Here is a 17,962-nt window from a genome sequence, read left to right as displayed (position 1 = left end):
CTCAACCACCTTTGCTTTTATTTCTGTCTTTCATTAACAGCTCATACCCTTCAATACCTATACTCCAGTCATGACTACTATTCCACCATGTTTCCGTTATCCCTATAATATCTGGTTTCACTTCCTACACTAGTAGTTCTAACTCCTCCATTTTGTTACCCAGGCTCCTTGCATTGGTGTATAAACATCTTAACTGCTGCTGCTTGGCTTCACCCACATTCGTACCCACGTGGATACAGTCATTCTACTGCGAGTATCACCTATCATCTGATTGGTATCAACACAATCCTTCCTCTTAATTTCCATTCTCTTACCTACTGTGGTTCCTTTCTTCTTTGCTGTAATCTTTCTTTCTTGATTTTCCTCCCTCACAACGTGAAAATCAGGCACATGGAGATTACATGAGACTCTCACAATGGTCTCCTCTGAATTTCTATTTAAAGCTCTTTTAATCAGTTGTGCCAACCTCCATCCCAGAAGTCTATTTCCCTCCCTACTCAGGTGGAGTCCATCCCCTGAGAACTGTCCTCTGTCCATGAATGTCTCCCATTCCAAACATCCCAAAGCCCTCCTTATAGCACTACTGCTGAGCCATCTGTTGATCATCATAATCTTGTCTCTCCTTTGTTCTCCTCCTCCAAGGACAGGCAGAATATCACTGCAGAACACCTGAGCCTCCATTTCCTTCAACGTCTTCCCCGGCTTGGCACAGTCTCCCTTGATATGTTCCAGCGAGAATCTAGCTGTGTCTCATTTGTTCCCACATGAAGGACAATCAATGGATTCTTTCCTGCTCCCATTAGGATCTTCTTCAGCCTAAGGTCCAAAGCCTGTATCTTAGCTCCTGGCAGACAGCACACTCTTCTGTTCTCCAGGGCAGCTCTGTCTGTTCTTCTTAATAGGGAGTCCCCAATCACGTAGACCTGCCGTTTCCTGGTGGTGATGTGATTTTCTGGCTGCCAATCCTCTTTTATTCTCCCTTGCAATCTTCTGCAAGTCACCCTGTATCCTCCTGGGGCTCTGAACTCTGGGTATCTCCATCGGCTTTTCTCTTCTTATAGGACTAATAGATCTTCTCTTCTTCCTTGCCCTCCCCCTCCTTCAGTTACAGCCTGCTGTGCCCCTTCTTCATTTTCCAACTCAGCAAACCTGTTCCTGAGCTCTTTTTCTCCTTCACCAGCTGATCTTTTCCTCTGTCTGGTTCTTGCAGTCACATGCTACCACTGACCACTTTCCTCACTCAGCAGTCTCCCCTCCGAGTTCTTCAGTCCAGCTTGCATCTGCAGGTCTTGACTTTTCCCTTCAGCCTCCTCTTGCCTTTGCTCCATAATCTGAGTTTCAAAGAGGGTTCAAGCAACCATAATTTCCACCTGCATCTTCAAGCCTTGGATCTTCTCTATCAAGCTACACTTCATACAGACAAAGCTTTTTTCAGGTACCCACTCTAGGATCACGTACATCCCACAGCTTCCACATCTGGTCATCCTCATTGTCTCTTCCATGGCTTTGGTCACTATCACTGCTGTCTGTACCGGTCATTAGCCTTCCCGCCTAAATTCCTGTCAAGAGGTGTGGGGGGGGAGAGGGCAAACAACCTAAAAAACAAAGACCCAAACACACACCAAAACAAAATAAGACCACTGCACCCCCACTCCAAACTCTGCTTACAAACTCCCTTGTTCACAGCTCTGTTTGCTGTACCTTTGCCTCTGGCAGACAGTTTGTTTGCCTTTATAGGCTCGCCCTATATCAGGGAAGACCTGCCCTCAAGCAGGACTCTGCTTCTCTCACAGCACACTGCCCACTATCAGCTTCTACAAACTGACAAGGGGGGAAAAAAAAACACGCAAACCAGAAAAAACACACAACACCCACAAAAAAAAATCATTCACTGCCCCTAAGGACCAGGGACTTGTTCCTCTCTTCTCCTCCAACAGAACGCCCACTCAATCTCCCCTGTTTACAGCTCTGTTTGCTGCACCTGTGCCACTGATCAAAAGATCACAGAATTTGCAGTTTACACAATTGCACCCACTAAAGCAATTTAGGGTGGAAAGAGTTTGTTCTACCTGCATCCATAAATCACAAGCAATGCTTGTACTCTACCACCTGGAAACTGGTTTGGTTTAAAATGGAACAAAACAAAACAAAAACAAACACCCACCATTATCTGGCCCATGACGTTTCTTCTCCATTCCAGAGAGAGCAAGATCAACATTCTTTCAATTTAAGATTGGTTTTTGATACAGAACATTACACTTAATGGCTTTCTCTGGCAGATTGGTAACTGACTTGCTGCCAAATCTGTCCCAAAGAGCATGTGAGCAGCAATGTATTTTTTAGTTGCCTCTTTATTTGAAAGGCATAGGGGTCACTGTTGGTAAAATTCAAGATGTTTTCCTCCAAAGAGTATCCAAAAGAATACAGTTATAGAAATTAGATTGTTCTGTAGTCTAGGATAGGGTGACCAGATAGGAAGTGTGAAAAATCCGGACACCTTTTTTCGGGGGCTGCGTGGGGTATAGTTGCCTATAATAAGACAAAGCCCCTAATATTGGGACGTCTGGTCACCCTAGTCTAGGTCAACATCTTTCAATTAAATAGCTTTTTTCCTGTTTAAAAATGCTTATTGTTGTGATGATGTTGAAACATGTACACCAAATGAGAGAGAGAGAGAAGATCATACCCTCTGTGAACGAGCAAACCTTAAAGGAAGCATGATACATTCCTAAAGTGAATTCTCTAAAATTCCCAAGGGAATTACCTGCCTAGCCAATTTTTGTTTAAAGTGGTGCCTTACTTAGAGAACTGATGGAAAGTATGTTTTGATTAAAGAGTAGTTGAGGCCTCATGGAAAAATAAAAAATATTCTACTGAGAAACAATTCTGCTGGCATCACATATTTATTCTCATTTTGGTTCCCTTTTCTTTTTTTTTTTTAAATTAACAAGGACACTTATATGAAAACGGGATCTTTGTTGCTTTAGAGTTCTACTTTCTAGTTGCTCACCATAACCATCTGTTTGTGATATCACAATCATTTCGTGCCAGTAACAAAGGGTGACGGTGATGATGAAGCAAAGGGGCCTATGGGACCAATCTTCCTCCCATTAGAATCAATGGGAAAAGTGACTTTAACGGGAGCAGAATCGAGTCAGTGCCTTCAGCTGAGCAATATGAGTGGACCACTGCTAAGCAACCAAGATCCTATTTTAATGTAAATTTTAATGAATAAAAGAAAGAGACTTAAAGAGATATATGATATACTGATATAGTATCAACAGAAAATCTGCAAACAGGTTTTACATTAGATTTCAATGGATCTTGAAAGAAGATTCATACATTGAAGAAGGATATTTCTAGATAACATATCTTTTAAGAATATTAAGCACTATGGCCATATCCTTAGCTGGTGTAAGTTGTCAGACCTCCATTATTGGATCTCTGACAATTTACACCAGCTCAGAATATGGCCCACCAGGATGACTCAAATGAATTCAGTAGAGATACACTCCTCTAAGTGAGAGATAAATCAGGCTTTTATCTTTGTTAAAACTCAAACATGAAAATGTTCACATATTTTAGTGAAGGAATATTTGATTCTTAGTATTTGTCTACACTGGGGCACTCATGAAAGTTAATTCAATTGAATTTTTAAAGTGGATTAGTTCAGTGGTTCGCAACCAGGGTACATCAACTCATCTAGCTATTTGCCTAGTTTTACAACAGGGTACATAAAAAGCACTAGTGAAGTCAGTAAAAGCTAAAATTTCATACAGACAATGACTTCTTCATACTGATCTATATACTATGCACTGAAACCTAAGTACAATATTTACCGTATATTCCAAATGATTTATTTTATTATTATATAGTAAAAATGAAAAGGTAAGCAATTTCAGTAATAGTACCCTGTGACATTTTGGCATTTTTAGGTCTGATTTTGTAAGCAAGTAATTTTTAAGTGAGGTGAAATTTGGGCGTACGCAAGTCTCCCAAAAGTACAGTAGCCTGGAAAGGTTGAGAGCCACTGGATTAGTTAGCCTGCATTCTGAAGTGAATTAAGATAAACGGAATTAAGGCCACTTTAATTCTGGATGAGAAAGCCAACGTTGGGGCTTAATGCAATTTAACTAATCTACTTTAAATTCACACTCTAAGTTTATTTGGATGAACTTTACTAATTATCCCTATGTAGACAAGACCTTAGAGAAGAGGTCCTGTAACTTTATCATCCAATGCTGCCGTTTTCATGTGGTTGTTTGCTTTGATCCTGCTTGAGAGGAAAGGAAGGTGAGGTAATATCTTTTACTGGAACAATTTCTGTTGGTGAAAGAGACAAGTTTTCAAGCTCCACAGAGCTCTTCTTCAGATCGGAAAGGTAATCAGAGTGATTACTTTTCACAGAAGTAGGTCCAATAAAAGACATTACCTCATCCACCTTGAGTCTCTCATATCCTGGGACCAACACAGCTACAACATTGCAAACAATAACAATGGAAGATATTGATCTTGTCAGTCAACCAAGCAGACGATAGTGCTCTGGAATGTGGTCATAGCATAGAAAACAGAAGGCATATACTATGTCATTACACTTAAATGAAAAAAACCACTGCCAAAATATTTATTTGTAAGATGAAAGTCAGACATTAAATATGGAATACAGGTTCTGTTATTAAATCAAATCTGCTTGTAACTGCTAAAAACCCAAAACTGATACATTCATGCTCAAGACAAACTAAGTATGATGTGATGATGCATTACTTCACATATGAAACAAGTGTCTGGAAATCCATATTTGACATTAAACACTATGAATGAAGAACTCTGTTTATGTTAAGCCAGATACAGTTGTGCTTGGTAGCTGAAATTCAATATGATGTTTTGATTAAGAATGTGAACACACAAAAGTAAAGGTTTCAGAGTAGCAGCCGTATTAGTCTGTATCCGCATAAAAGTAAAGATTTCAGAGGAAGTCTCACAGCAGCTGTAACTCAGCCATGCTGTGCATACAGTCTATAGCATACAGTTTCCACCACTATTCAACACATATTTCTGCATAAGGCAAGGAGAAATGGTGGACTTCGCAGCATGACCTGAAGGCTGACAAATTCAGGCTGTTACAGAGGGAGAAAGTGAATTCCAAAGGGCCACCGCCTTCACAAGCTGCCATATGGAATCATAACAATGTTTTACAATCACCTTTGTGTTGAATGAGGGAGGCAACCTAGTGACAGAGGATGTGGAAAAAGCTAATGTACTCAATGATTTTTTTGCCTCTGTCTTCACGAACAAGGTCAGCTCCCAGACTGCTGCACTGGGCAGCACAATATGGGGAGAAGGTGACCAGCCTTCTGTGGAGAAAGAAGTGGTTCGGGACTATTTAGAAAAACTGGACGTGCACAAGTCCACGGGGCCGGATGCGCTGCATCCGAGGGTGCTAAAGGAGTTGGCGGATGAGATTGCAGAGCCATTGGCCATTATTTTTGAAAACTTATGGCGATCGGGGGAGGTCCCGGATGACTGGAAAAAAGCTAATGTAGTGCCCATCTTTAAAAAAGGGAAGGAGGAGGATCCGGGGAACTATAGGCCAGTCAGCCTCACCTCAGTCCCTGGAAAAATCATGGAGCAGGTCCTCAAGGAATCAATTATGAAACACTTAGAGGAGAGGAAAGTGATCAGGAACAGTCAGCATGGATTGACCAAGGGGAAGTCGTGCCTGACTAACCTAATTGCCTTCTATGATGAGATAACTGGCTCTGTGGATGAGGGGAAAGCAGTGGATGTGTTATTCCTTGACTTTAGCAAAGCTTTTGATACGGTCTCCCACAGTATTCTTGCCAGCAAGTTAAAGTAGTATGGGCTGGATGAATGGACTGTAAGGTGGATAGAAAGCTGGCTAGATCGTCGGGCTCAACGGGTAGTGATCAATGGCTCCATGTCTAGTTGGCAGCCGGTTTCAAGCGGAGTGCCCCAAGGGTCGGTCTTGGGGCCGGTTTTATTTAATATCTTTATTAATGATCTGGAAGATAGTGTGGACTGCATTCTCAGCAAGTTTGCAGATGACACTAAACTAGGAGGCGTGGTAGATACACTAGAGGGTATGGATCGGATACAGAGGGACCTAGACAAATTAGAGGATTGGGCCAAAAAAACTGATGAGGTTCAACAAGGACAAGTGCAGAATCCTGCACTTAGGACGGAAGAATCCCATGCACTGCTACAGACTAGGGACCGAATGGCTAGGTAGCAGTTCTGCAGAAAAGGACCTAGGGGTCACAGTGGATGAGAAGCTGGATATGAGTCAACAGTGTGCTCTTGTTGCCAAGAAGGCTAATGGCATTTTGGGCTGTATATGCAGGGGCATTGCCAGTAGATCGAGGAACGTGATCGTTCCCCTTTATTCGACATTGGTGAGGCCTCATCTGGAGTACTGTGTCCAGTTTTGGGCCCCACACTACAAGAAGGATGTGGAAAAATTGGAAAGAGTCCAGCGGAGGGCAACAAAAATGATTAGGGGTCTGGAACACGACTTCTGAGGAGAGGCTGAGGGAACTGGGATTGTTTAGTCTCCAGAAGAAAAGAATGAGGGGGGATTTGATAGCAGCCTTCAACTACCTGAAGGGGGGTTCCAAAGAGGATGGAGCTCGCAGGGCCGGCTTGCTGCAAGCCCCGCCCCCAGGAATCGAGCCGCGCCGTGGGGGGGGGGGGCCCCAACCCCGCCCCGGGGGGGGGGGGGGGGGGGACCCGAGCCGCGCCAGAGCCACTGGGGCCTGCGGGAACGGGCCGCGCCTCCCCGGAGCCCTTCTCGCGCCCCCACCCCCACCCCAGCTTACCTTGTGCTGCAGTGCTGGCCCGCCCCTGCTTCTTTTCAGACTTCCCGCGAATCTCTGATTCGCGGGAAGCAGGGGAGGGGGCGGGGCGTTCAGGGGAGGAGAGGAGGGGCCGGGGAAGTGAGCTGGGGGCGGGGTTGATAGCTGCAGCGCGGGGCCCAATTCAGCCGAGTCGGCTGAATCGGCCTAAAGCCGGCCCTGGGAGCTCGGCTGTTCTCAGTGGTGGCAGATGACAGAACAAGGAGCAATGGTTTCAAGTTGCAGTGGGGGAGGTCTAGGTTGGACATTAGGAAACACTATTTCACTAGGAGGGTGGTGAAGCACTGGAATGCATTACCTAGGGAGGTGGTGGAGTCTCCTTCCTTGGAGGTTTTTAAGGCCCAGCTTGACAAACCCCTGACTGGGATGATTTAGTTGGGAATTGGTCCTGCTTTGAGCAGGGGGTTGAACTAGATGACTTCCTGAGGTCCCTTCCAACCCTGATATTCTATGATTCTATGAAAAACAGTATGAGAAATTTAAGTCCAAAGAGTAATTTTGTTCCATAAAGTCAAAAGCATCTACAAAATACAGTTTTATAATGTAGACTGATTCCTTAATAGGATTTCTATTTTGTAGCTGTTACTACTGCTATAAATTTCAATATCAATTGCTTCCCCCAAAATTCCTTCTCTGCAGGTTTCGAAACTGACATCACAACAGGTAGTAAAGTGGATTTGAAAGTACACCTCTACCCTGATATAAGGCTGTCCTCGGGAGCCAAAAAAATCTTACTGCGTTATAAGTGAAACCACGTTATATCGAACTTGCTTTGATCCGCCGGAGTGTGCAGCCCCGCCCCCCCCCCCAGAGCGCTGCTTTATAGCGTTATATCCGAATTCATGTTATATTGGGTCGCGTTATATTGGGGTAGAGGTATACAAGCAAGGATATATTATTTGCACACATTTGGTAAGAAACTTTAATCATCTCTATTTTGAGCTTTATTCATTGAACCTGTTTGCACTTGGCTGAAAAAAATCTTGGACAGCTGAATCAATCCATTTTGCAGTGAAAATAAGCCCATCAGTGATTGACTAGCCAGATACTACAGTTGAAAATAGCCATGGCAATAACTGTCCTTTTAAACTTGACCAAAGATCCATGTATAAATGTTTGTTTAAAATGTCAACAGGTTCTCATAGTGATTTCACAAAATGCTTGTGGAACAAGAGTTCACATGACTATTCTCGAATAGGCTCAGGCAAACCAGTTGTTTTTACAGTCACAATGAATTAGCTTCTAAACTAGCCTCCAAGAGAGAGTACTCCTGAGAGAATTCTGTGCCAAAGAATTAAAAATTCTGCACACAACATTTTAAAATTCTGCATATTTTATTTGTCAATAAATAAACGTGGAAGCTCCAGCATGGCAGTGGGGAGCACAGGCCACTGGCTGCATGGAGGTGGGAGATCAACCTGCAGCCTCCCCTCCCCACCTCACCCCTTGGAACACGGACTCAGAAGTGAGGCTGCACCCGACCCTGACACAGTACAAAGGCCAGGCCTGCCCCAGAAACACCCCAGGGCCCTGGGCCTCCATGCCATGCTCACCAAGATAGCGAGAGGGATAGTCTCACATGGATGCCAAGCCCTGGCCCCTGATCCAAGTGTAGAGCAGGCAGACTCAGCCCAACAGGATCCAAATGTGGAAGGGCTTAATGTGGGGGAATCCCGGTGTGGGGTGAGAAAGTTCTGTGTGGGGCATTCTGGGTGCAGGTGGCTTGGTGTGGGGTCCAGGTGCAGGAGGAATCTGGATGAACCAGGGCTCGTTGTGGGGTTCCAGGTGCAGGGGAATGACACCCTGCAGCGAGGCCTAGGCGAAGGTATTGGGGCTCGGCGGAGGGGGGGGTCTGAGTGTGGAGGGATGGGGTTCAGCCGGGGATTTGGGGGCTCAGCAAGGGGGCCAGTGCTGAAAGAGTGGGGCTTGGTTGGGGAGGGTCCAGGTGCTCACAGGGGTGGGAGTCCACGTGTGGAGGGCTCATCGGGGTGGTCCAGGTGCAAGGCAGATGGGGCTCACCAGAGTGAGGGTTTGAGTTTTGGGGGCTCAGTGGCGAGTTATCCAGATGCAGGGGTGGGGGTCCGGATGCAAGGGGAGCGAGGCTTAATAGAGGAAGGAGGCCTGGGTGCAGGGGGTTTTGCATGCAGGGGAGAGGGGCTCAGCCACGGTCCAGATGCAGGGGGAGTGAGGCTCGTGGTGGGTTGGGGTCCAGAGGGTCTCCGGATGCAGGTGAGGCTTGGCAGGGTGGGGGTTCTGGTGCAGAGTGCTCAGGGGGGGGTTCTCTGTATGGGGAGATGCAGCTGCACGGGGGTTGGGCAGACGGGGGAGCAGCTCCCCATACAGTGAGCTCTTCTCCCATTGCTGAGGAGCGATAAGGGCAGGAAGTGAGGGGAGGTGGAGCTTCCTGCAGCCAGGGGAGGTTTCTAGGTGTGGGTCTAATCTGGCCCCAACCCCAACCCCAACCACTCCCTGCAGAGGAAGAAGACCCATCCTCCCCTGCCCAGCCAGGACTAGCAGTCGAGCCCACTGCAGGGTAGGAAGCACCGGCCACGGTGTCCCCAGCCCACACCAACCCACGGTGATTTACCTCTCCAACAGCTCCTCCAAGTGCCTGAAACAACACACCCACACTGCCGGGGAGGTGAGTGTGACTGCTCTTGTGGCTTCCCTTTGCTTTCCCATCAGAAAGTCATTTTTCTGTGGGTAAGCAAAGAAATTGCAGGGGGGTAAGAGATTAATTCTGCGCACGTGCAGTCGTGCAGAATTCCCCCAGGAGTAGGAGATGGATATTGTGACAGACAATAGAAATTCTAGATTTTTCTACTAAAGGTGTCCCCAAGCATCCTGGGATCTTTTAAAAATGTCTCTAGCTACTTCTTTTTGAATTCATCCTTGAATATCTCTTCTATGCAGAATATACTCAATCTCTATTACTCTTCACTGTTTTTCTCCTTTTTTCGGTTGGTCTCTCTTGGCTTGTGATCTTCTTGTTCTGTAGAACTTCCTTCATATATTATATCCACAAGATATTATATCCACATTGCCACCTGCTCTCTGCCTCCTCAATTTAAATCTGAACTTCACCTCAAATCTTCAGAACTCAGATGTTCAACTTGACCTTGAACTCACTTGTTTTCTACCTTTCCCAGATCACCTACATTGGAAACAAACTGTCTTGACCATTCTTCTGCCAAAACTGCTCTGCTTTCATCTGTTCTTCCTAAGTAATATAAACTCCTTCTTTATGGTCCCCCTAAAACGCAATTTTTTGAAATTCAATTTGTACAAATGCAGCTGCTCACGTATGCACCTGCCTGGAGACAGTAAAATCACTCAGTCTCAGATACCTGTATTGAATGCCTGTTCACTTCAGAATACAGAACAAAATCTCTCTCCTAATCTTCAAATCCCCCACATACTTTCCAATGCTTCCACTGAATCTCCTTCTCCTGCCCATTCCCTCATTCCCCCAATGCCAAACTTCTACATTGAGGGAAACAAACCTGTTCACATACAGGAATCTTGAAACAGGATCCCTGTTACGCTGTGACCAACTGACTATTCCGTCTGGTTAATGACTCCTTATCTCTCTCTAAAAACAACCAATGTCTTCTCCCTGAAGCTTGGAAACTATGCCCCATCACCTTCCTAGCATATTTGCAGGTACAAATAACAGTACATTATTTTCACACACACAGTAAAACTTTAGCAATCTACTTTATCCATATCAATTTTGACCTAGTTAATCTACCTTATAAAATGGACCAGATCAGCTTTTTCAATGCCGTTTTACTGCCCAAATGTATATAAAATAATGTCTAACCTACTATACAATAGATTGGATTATAAAAATGTTTTACCCAAGGAATACATTTACAATATACTATAACCATAACATACAGTACAGAATTATGTTATTTTCTAAATAACAGAATTAGAAGTACAAACGTACAATTTCTAGGCAGTACTGGAATTACAATGGTACTTGTGGCGCCATGGAGCTGGGCCCATGCTCAGAAGGGGCCCCGACCTGCTCCACTTGCACTGCGCCCCAAGACCCCGCCAGCCCACTGGCTCTCCCCTGCCCACCACTTGCTCCTCTCAGCCAGCCAAGGGCTCCTCTCCACCCCTGGCCCCACCCGCCAGCTCCTTAATATGTATTATATAAAATATTACATATATATGCATGCTTTTTCTAAAGACTCATTCAAAACATCTTTCAAAAACCATTTACACTTACCTATAGCATTCAGGAGGCACAATGTCAACATTAAAGTTAAGCGTAAGTCTCTAAATGTTAGATGCACAACTACTACATTTGTACAAGTAAATCAGGACTATTCAGTCTGCACATACACATGTGGCAATTGCACATCAACATAATATATGGCGAACAATGAGACCATCTGAGGTAATAAACTCTATGTTTGATTATAGCTATTTGCAGGGTCCTACAATGCACATGTACATTCAGACTCCAGTCCCTGTTCAGCAAAGCACTTAGGCATATACTTAACTTTAAGCACATGCTAATGTCCCCACTGAAATCAATGGGACTTAAGCATATGGTTAAAGTTAAGTATGTGCTTAAATGTTTTCCTTAGAAACCAAGTGAAAATTTCCCCCCGAAAAAGTAATAATCGTTTATTTAATTTTTGGGCAAATTTTCCAGTTTACATGTTAAGTGACTTTAGTCACTTCACAACAATATTTTATAAGAGTGCTCTTTACCGAAACAAATGGTTGTTTTGAAACATTTGTTACCTGAATTTTTCACAGAGAATTTTAAATTCCTGATAAAGGTAGGTTAGTGTGAGTACCATCATGTTTGGTTACACTAGAGAACTGGGATCTGATTCTGATCTGATTTACACAAATTTAACACCCATTGGCTTCAGTGAAGTTACTCCTTATTCACAGTGACGTAGGTGAGAGCAGAATCAGGCCTCTTGAATTCATCAGATTGTAAATGTGACATTGAAAGTACATTAGATTTCCAGACAGGAAAAACATTGCTTGGACCTTGAACAAAAGCCCACGATTATTTAAATACTAAATTTACATCTGTCATTAGATTTGTGGTTAAAACAGTCATCTCTCTATAAATTTCCTCCCACCCCCTCAAAATAAATAAAAATAAATAAATTTTAAAATATCTATTAAAAAGCTTCTTTATACTTCTCATGTAAACTTCTGATTTTGAGACCATGCCACTAAGACATAGGCTTGCCAAAATTATTTCAAGAAATATGTTCAGCTAACCTTTGGGCTGGCACCTTATTCTGGCTATTCTCTGCCTTAAGACGTAGAAAGCTGCAAAACAAAATGTCCAAAAAAAGAAATTCCAGCTTTTTTTTTTTTTCCTGTAAGGAAGATGGACTTGGCTTGGGTTTTTATCAACTTGCTACATTCCTGGAGACTTACACACATTTAACAGTCAAAGCTTCTCTGAAATAAAAAAAAATTCTGGAACATATTTAAAAATAGAATCACCTTTCTATTTTGTTAAGAGATTTAACAAATACATTATGTGATATAAAAGTGATTACAATTAATGATGTTATGCTATTCTTATTCAGTCAGTCAATGAGCTTGGCAAAGAATAATAGCCACTTCACCCAGCTGTAAAAATTATCTTATTTCAGGGTTCAAGTTCAGTGTTTTCAATAATACAACATAATCACGGTTTTATTAAAGAGACAGTATCCTGTCATTTAAATATACAAGCTCGTATAGATTTTCCCATATAGCCAACATAAAGAGTTAGCATCTGGATACTAACTTTTGTGTAATTAAAATAATGTGCACTTTACATACCGGAACAGCTGTCACCAATAAAGATGCTGGCATATAAATTGCTGGTCATCTTTACAGTGTTTCAGTTTTGATTGTCCATCTGAATTAAAGCTAATACTTAGCAACCTTTTCTACTCTTACTAACATATGTAATCAAATAACATAAAACAAAATAAAAAGCAAACACCAGATTTGTGTTTCCCAGTTCAAATATTTGCAAATAAAATGGACTGTCAGTTACATTAAGTAGCACTGACTGGGACCTTATGTGATCTTACTAGAAGAGCCTGAAACTTACAGTTCTTGGTTGTCTAGCATCACAGGATGTGATTCTGATTTCACTTACACTAGTTACATCGGTGTAAAACAGGAGAGAAAAAGAAGAAGAACTCCCCAAAGTTCTGTTCCAAAGCCCATTGAAGTCAGTGGAAGGATTTCCATCAACTTTGGAACAGGCCCTCAGCGTAACATTTAAGTGCTACAAAAGAAAAATCTAAATAGCCAAACCACATTACTGAAAAAAAACAAGATTACAAAATTCTTGTATTTGAAGGGTGGAATGGATGCAATCTGAGAGGATACTGTTTCTTTAACACCATTTAAAATATTTTCTGATATTTTAAAACATGCTTTTGAACTGAAAAATGTAATTGAATAAAAATAGCAAAACCACAGTATTGTTTTACATACCATTATTAAAGCAGTAGTGCAGTTCTGTATACAAATGTCTATTCTTTTTTAGAATATTTAAAGATGCACAAAAAACTTCTGTTCCTTTACATAAAATAGATATGTCTAAAACAGATATATATCAATATATTGCATATGTGCAAATCTAGCCAATTATACTGGATTAAATTAGGCCCCAATCCTGCAGTCATTGAAGTCAATGGCAAAAATCCTATAGATTTTAATGGGCCCTCTAGGAAACAGCCAATCTGTCTCAACTCAGTATTTCCAAGGCTCATTAGCGACACAAAGCATGGTTTTGCTTTTAGTTGAGATTAGTGCATCTTAGACCATACAGAATTGCATTTCCATTTAAAGCATTGTTATGCCCAGAAAATAGGAATCCTAAACAATGAGGCCTATTCTCCCATCAATGCATGAAGGGATTTATATGGTAACTCCCATCAATGCTAATAAGAGCTACAAAAAAAACCTCCATGCAGGCATCGATGAGAATATAAACCCTTGTGTTTGCAGTTCTCTTTAAAATGTTTAAATATATTTTACACCATTTAGAAAAATATTTTATCTCAAAGACAGGAGCAGCAGCAGCAGCAGCATCTACCATATAGTTTCTTCACAGCTATTGTGAGAAAGCAGCATCATGCAAAATTTCCAGCAAAGCACTTGGTTACATCTGCATTTCTAGCACCCTCTGTGTATACTTGTGAAAGCCCCACTCCTTGGTGTCGGTAATATAAAAGCTCTGGGATAGTGCATTTTACTATGTTTGGCTAAAACTACCAAACCAATTCTGCATTACTGAGGCTGGTTTGTGTAATCTTATACAGTACTTTTACCAATGGGATGAATATTGAATTGTTTAATTCCTTTGACTGCCCTGCACCTATGCCATTAAAACATAATCACAATTACTTCAGTGGAAGATGGTAGGAAATTTGATCACTGGCCTATTTTTGTTAAGATCTCTTTATAAGATCCTCAGTTACCTCAATGGTGGAAGATGACAGATAGATGTTATTTTAAGTACACCCATTGTTACTAAAGACTTCTCAGGACATCTCACATAGACTTTGCTATTGCTAAGGAGAGTTCCATTGTTGGATGGCTGATGGTAATAACTTATATCATTATTAAAAAAAATAAAATCTACTGTAGGAATTTCAGTTAAACACTTCCTACTGATATGCCACTTCTACCTTTCTGTCCAATGGCATTATGTATTTGAAGACAAATGGCCAAATCCTCAGGTGGTATAAATTGGTATAGCTCCATCGACCTCAATGGAGCTATACTACCAGTTCATATGAGCTGAGGAGCTGACAGAATAGCTACGACCAATTTATTTCAGCTGAGGATTTAGCCTTCATATTTGCACATATTTGAATGTAGGAAGAAGATTTCTTCTTACCACTGTCCCTAGCAAAGGAGTTGTCCAATCTGCATTCAAAATGAAACTTCAAATTGCTTTTTATAGCTATTCTTTCAAAAGATTTACATTTTGATTTCTACTTTATCTTAATAAAGTCTTTCATTCTCAAAACCTTATTTACTAAAACAAGTTTATATCTTGGCTGTTGTACTTCAGCTACAATTTCAGATAATTTAAAATGGAAGATAAATGTTCTCTGGGAAACGCACAGCATGAATGTTTAGTGTAGCTTAACTATGTAAAACTGGCATACAATTGAGCTGCAAATAGGCATGCAGGCAAGTCCAAAGCAGGTGCATCTTACATAGGAAATATATGGACATATAGAAACCGTCTTGTGTGGCCACTGAAAGAACCACAGAAACATTTGTGATCTAAATAGAATCTTGGTTCTTGTTTAGCAACATAGACGTGAATAATTCAGTCAAATGGACCAATAAGTCAAACAAAGAATAACTGTTCCGATGAGCAACTCAGATTATTGCTTAGATAATGTAACGGGAATTGGGGGGAATCCTCAAACAAGCCACACTGAATTGTTGGCAGGTATAGAACTGCCATTCTCCTGCTGAAAAATCAAGAGAGTTTCCATGGGCCATATCGTTTCTATTATAAGGCACTGCGTTGAAACAATATCTTTTTCCATCCTGTACCTTAGCTATCGGTTATGCTAAACCCCAGAATAATCCTCTTCAGTATACAGTAATGTTGGATGCATTGTTTATACATGTCATCTAGCCGGTTAACGTATTTCTCAGCCTGGCTGAGCCAGATCCCCAGCTAGTGTAAATCAGCACAGCTTCACAGACTTCTGGCCCAACAGAGACATTTGCAAGTTTAGGCCAGGATTGCCCTCTCGTATAGAAATATCCAGGGGAGGCAACCCTGGTGAGAAGACAACTACCATCATAGGGTATTCTCTGAACCATGCCATCAGGGGAGGGCAGTTTCTCCCAACCGAGGACTGCCCTCAAGCGCTGGGGATATCCTAGAATATACAGAGGTCAGGGCTGGTCATAAAGAGGCTCATCACCAGCTCTGGGACTCTCAGTGCCCCATCAGCCCACTAGCAGTGAAGCTCCATTGGAGATAGGCTGCCAGGATTCCCTTGAGCTGCTGTTGCCTCTGGAATCTCCATCTGCCCAGGAATTTCCCATCATAGATATGGAGGCTGAACAATTCAAGCAGTCTGAGGCTGCATTAACTTTCCTCTAGCTTTTCTGCTGGTGCCTGAAAGGGGTGGGGGGGTGAGTGAGTGAGTGAGTGAGTGAGAGAGAGAGAAATGGGTGGGATGATGCATGCCCAAATCTTTCCTATTTTGGCTCATCCCATAGCCAGCTGCACATTTCAGACCCATGGAGGCAGCCTTGGGAATGGACAGCAAGTCCGTCGCAAAGCTGGTTACAAAACAGGAGTTTTCCACATAGAAGGTCCCCTTTGCACTACTACAACTGGGGGAAACCATTGAACCCTAGCTGATTCATCATTTAGTTCTCTTAAGCTAATCAAGTGACAGGCTTGTCTTTTATGTAACAGTTATTCATACATGCTTTTAAAGTGCATTCACTGCATGCAGGCACATAGGTACAAAGGCATACAATTTAATTATAAAAAAAAAGAGTACAGTGGGTATCTATACTGTAATCAAAATACTCTGGAGGAAGAAGGAGGTGAGAAAAAAAACCACATGAGCTGGGCTTTAATTTTGTGCAGCACTTGGATACTACAGCAATAGGCATTATGTAAAAACCCAAGAAAGCTTCATATTTTTAAGCATCCATATCTTGCACTTGCTGCAGACACAATAATACTACATAAGTGAGGGTTGCACAACTGAGAATTTATGAAGTAATTTCAGTTTTGGAATTTAAAGATGCAAAAAGCAAACTAAAGCTGAAATGCTACCGATTACTCCACATGGACCAATCACTGTGTACACTCACAGGCCCACGGAAATCAAGGGAGCACCAAACAACTGCAAGGATCTGCCTGTGCAGGGCAATTTGCAGGATCAGGGCCTCAATATCTGAACATCTCCATTTTTATTAATAAATAAAAATAAACTACCAATTAAAATATTATATTGGTTTTAAAAGTTTCAGTCACTTCAAAGTTAGCCCTTGTATGCCAGGTTTAATCCACAAGCCAAATCTCCACATCAGACCTATAAATCCCAGAAAAACGGTTTGATCCTTCACTGTATTAAATAAGAATCGTTATGGTATAGGGTCAGTCTTTTCAAAAGTCTCTAAAATTAGGCTCCTAAATCCCACTGGGTCAATTTTCTGAGTGCTGAGCACATACAAGTCTCGTTATAGTCATCTGGAGCTGCAGGTGTTCAGTGCCTTTGAAAATCTTGCTATTTTTATTTAGGAACCTCAATATGGACTTAGATAGCACCCCAGGAAAGCCCAACACCCTCCCGCCCGGGGTTCTGGCCTGGAGGAGCCAAGCCCTGCATGTGCCAAAGCCCCACACAGTGCTGGCACGGGGAAGCCTCTATACTCCTCAGCTAAGTTCTGGAGTGGCAGGGGAATGGAGAGGAAGTGATTTCCAGCCTGTTCAAGACCCAAACTTGCAGGCTCCACAGCAGCCCTTCCACTCCCTACACCTCCGCCCTAGGTCCTGCCCCCAGGGAGTATGGGGCTACTCTGTCCCCTAGGCACGCTCCCCTGCTGAACCACCTCTCTGGCCGGGTTCGCTGAAGCCCCTGCAGTCAGGTTCCCTGGGCCTGGTGCACATGCGTCCTTAGGGCTTAACCCCTTCCTGTCCACCCCGTAGCTGGGGGCACAGGAGGTGGCTTGGTTATGACAGTGGGCAGCAGCAACCTGGAGGTGTTAGCTGCCTTTCAACACGGTGTGGGCAGGAATGGACAAGCTGCTTCCAGTCACAGGCAAGGTGGGGGGGGGAAGAAAGAGAAGAGGAGGTTACTCAGCTTATGTAATAACTGACATTCTTCGAGATGAGTGTCCCTGGGGGTGCTCCACCCAGGTCAAGGTGCGTCCCTGCGCCTTCAAACAAATTTTCACAGCAGTTCCCATACGGGGCTGCGCATGCACGGTGCCTGCCCCGCACGCTGTCAGTGCTTGAACAGCACGTGCACAGCCCGCACTCCTCAGTTCCCTCTCTACAATGAAACCTGCTCCAAAATCTGAAGTAGAGGGGAGGAGGG

The 17,962-nt window shown here is 42.9% G+C and overlaps 1 protein-coding gene across 5 annotated transcripts in view; it reads right to left on the bottom strand.

Moving 5' to 3' along the window:
* NPNT (nephronectin) overlaps window positions 1-17,962 on the bottom strand; it is a 90,109-nt gene that overhangs the window by 57,698 nt on the left and 14,449 nt on the right. For 3 of the 5 annotated variants that reach the window (XM_034770821.1, XM_034770816.1, XM_034770819.1), the window contains exon 3: window positions 12,135-12,185. The exons of the other annotated variants lie outside the window; for them this stretch is intronic. In XM_034770821.1, the coding sequence (XP_034626712.1) occupies window positions 12,135-12,185 (51 nt within the window). The remainder of the gene's footprint in view (window positions 1-12,134; window positions 12,186-17,962) is intronic. 5 annotated transcript variants of the gene reach the window in all.

The sequence above is a fragment of the Trachemys scripta genome, chromosome 5, assembly GCF_013100865.1.
Source record: "Trachemys scripta elegans isolate TJP31775 chromosome 5, CAS_Tse_1.0, whole genome shotgun sequence".
NCBI classification, from domain to species: Eukaryota; Metazoa; Chordata; order Testudines; family Emydidae; genus Trachemys; species Trachemys scripta.
The sequence above is the reverse complement of the archived record's forward strand: the minus strand, read 5'-3'. Positions and strand labels throughout refer to the sequence as shown.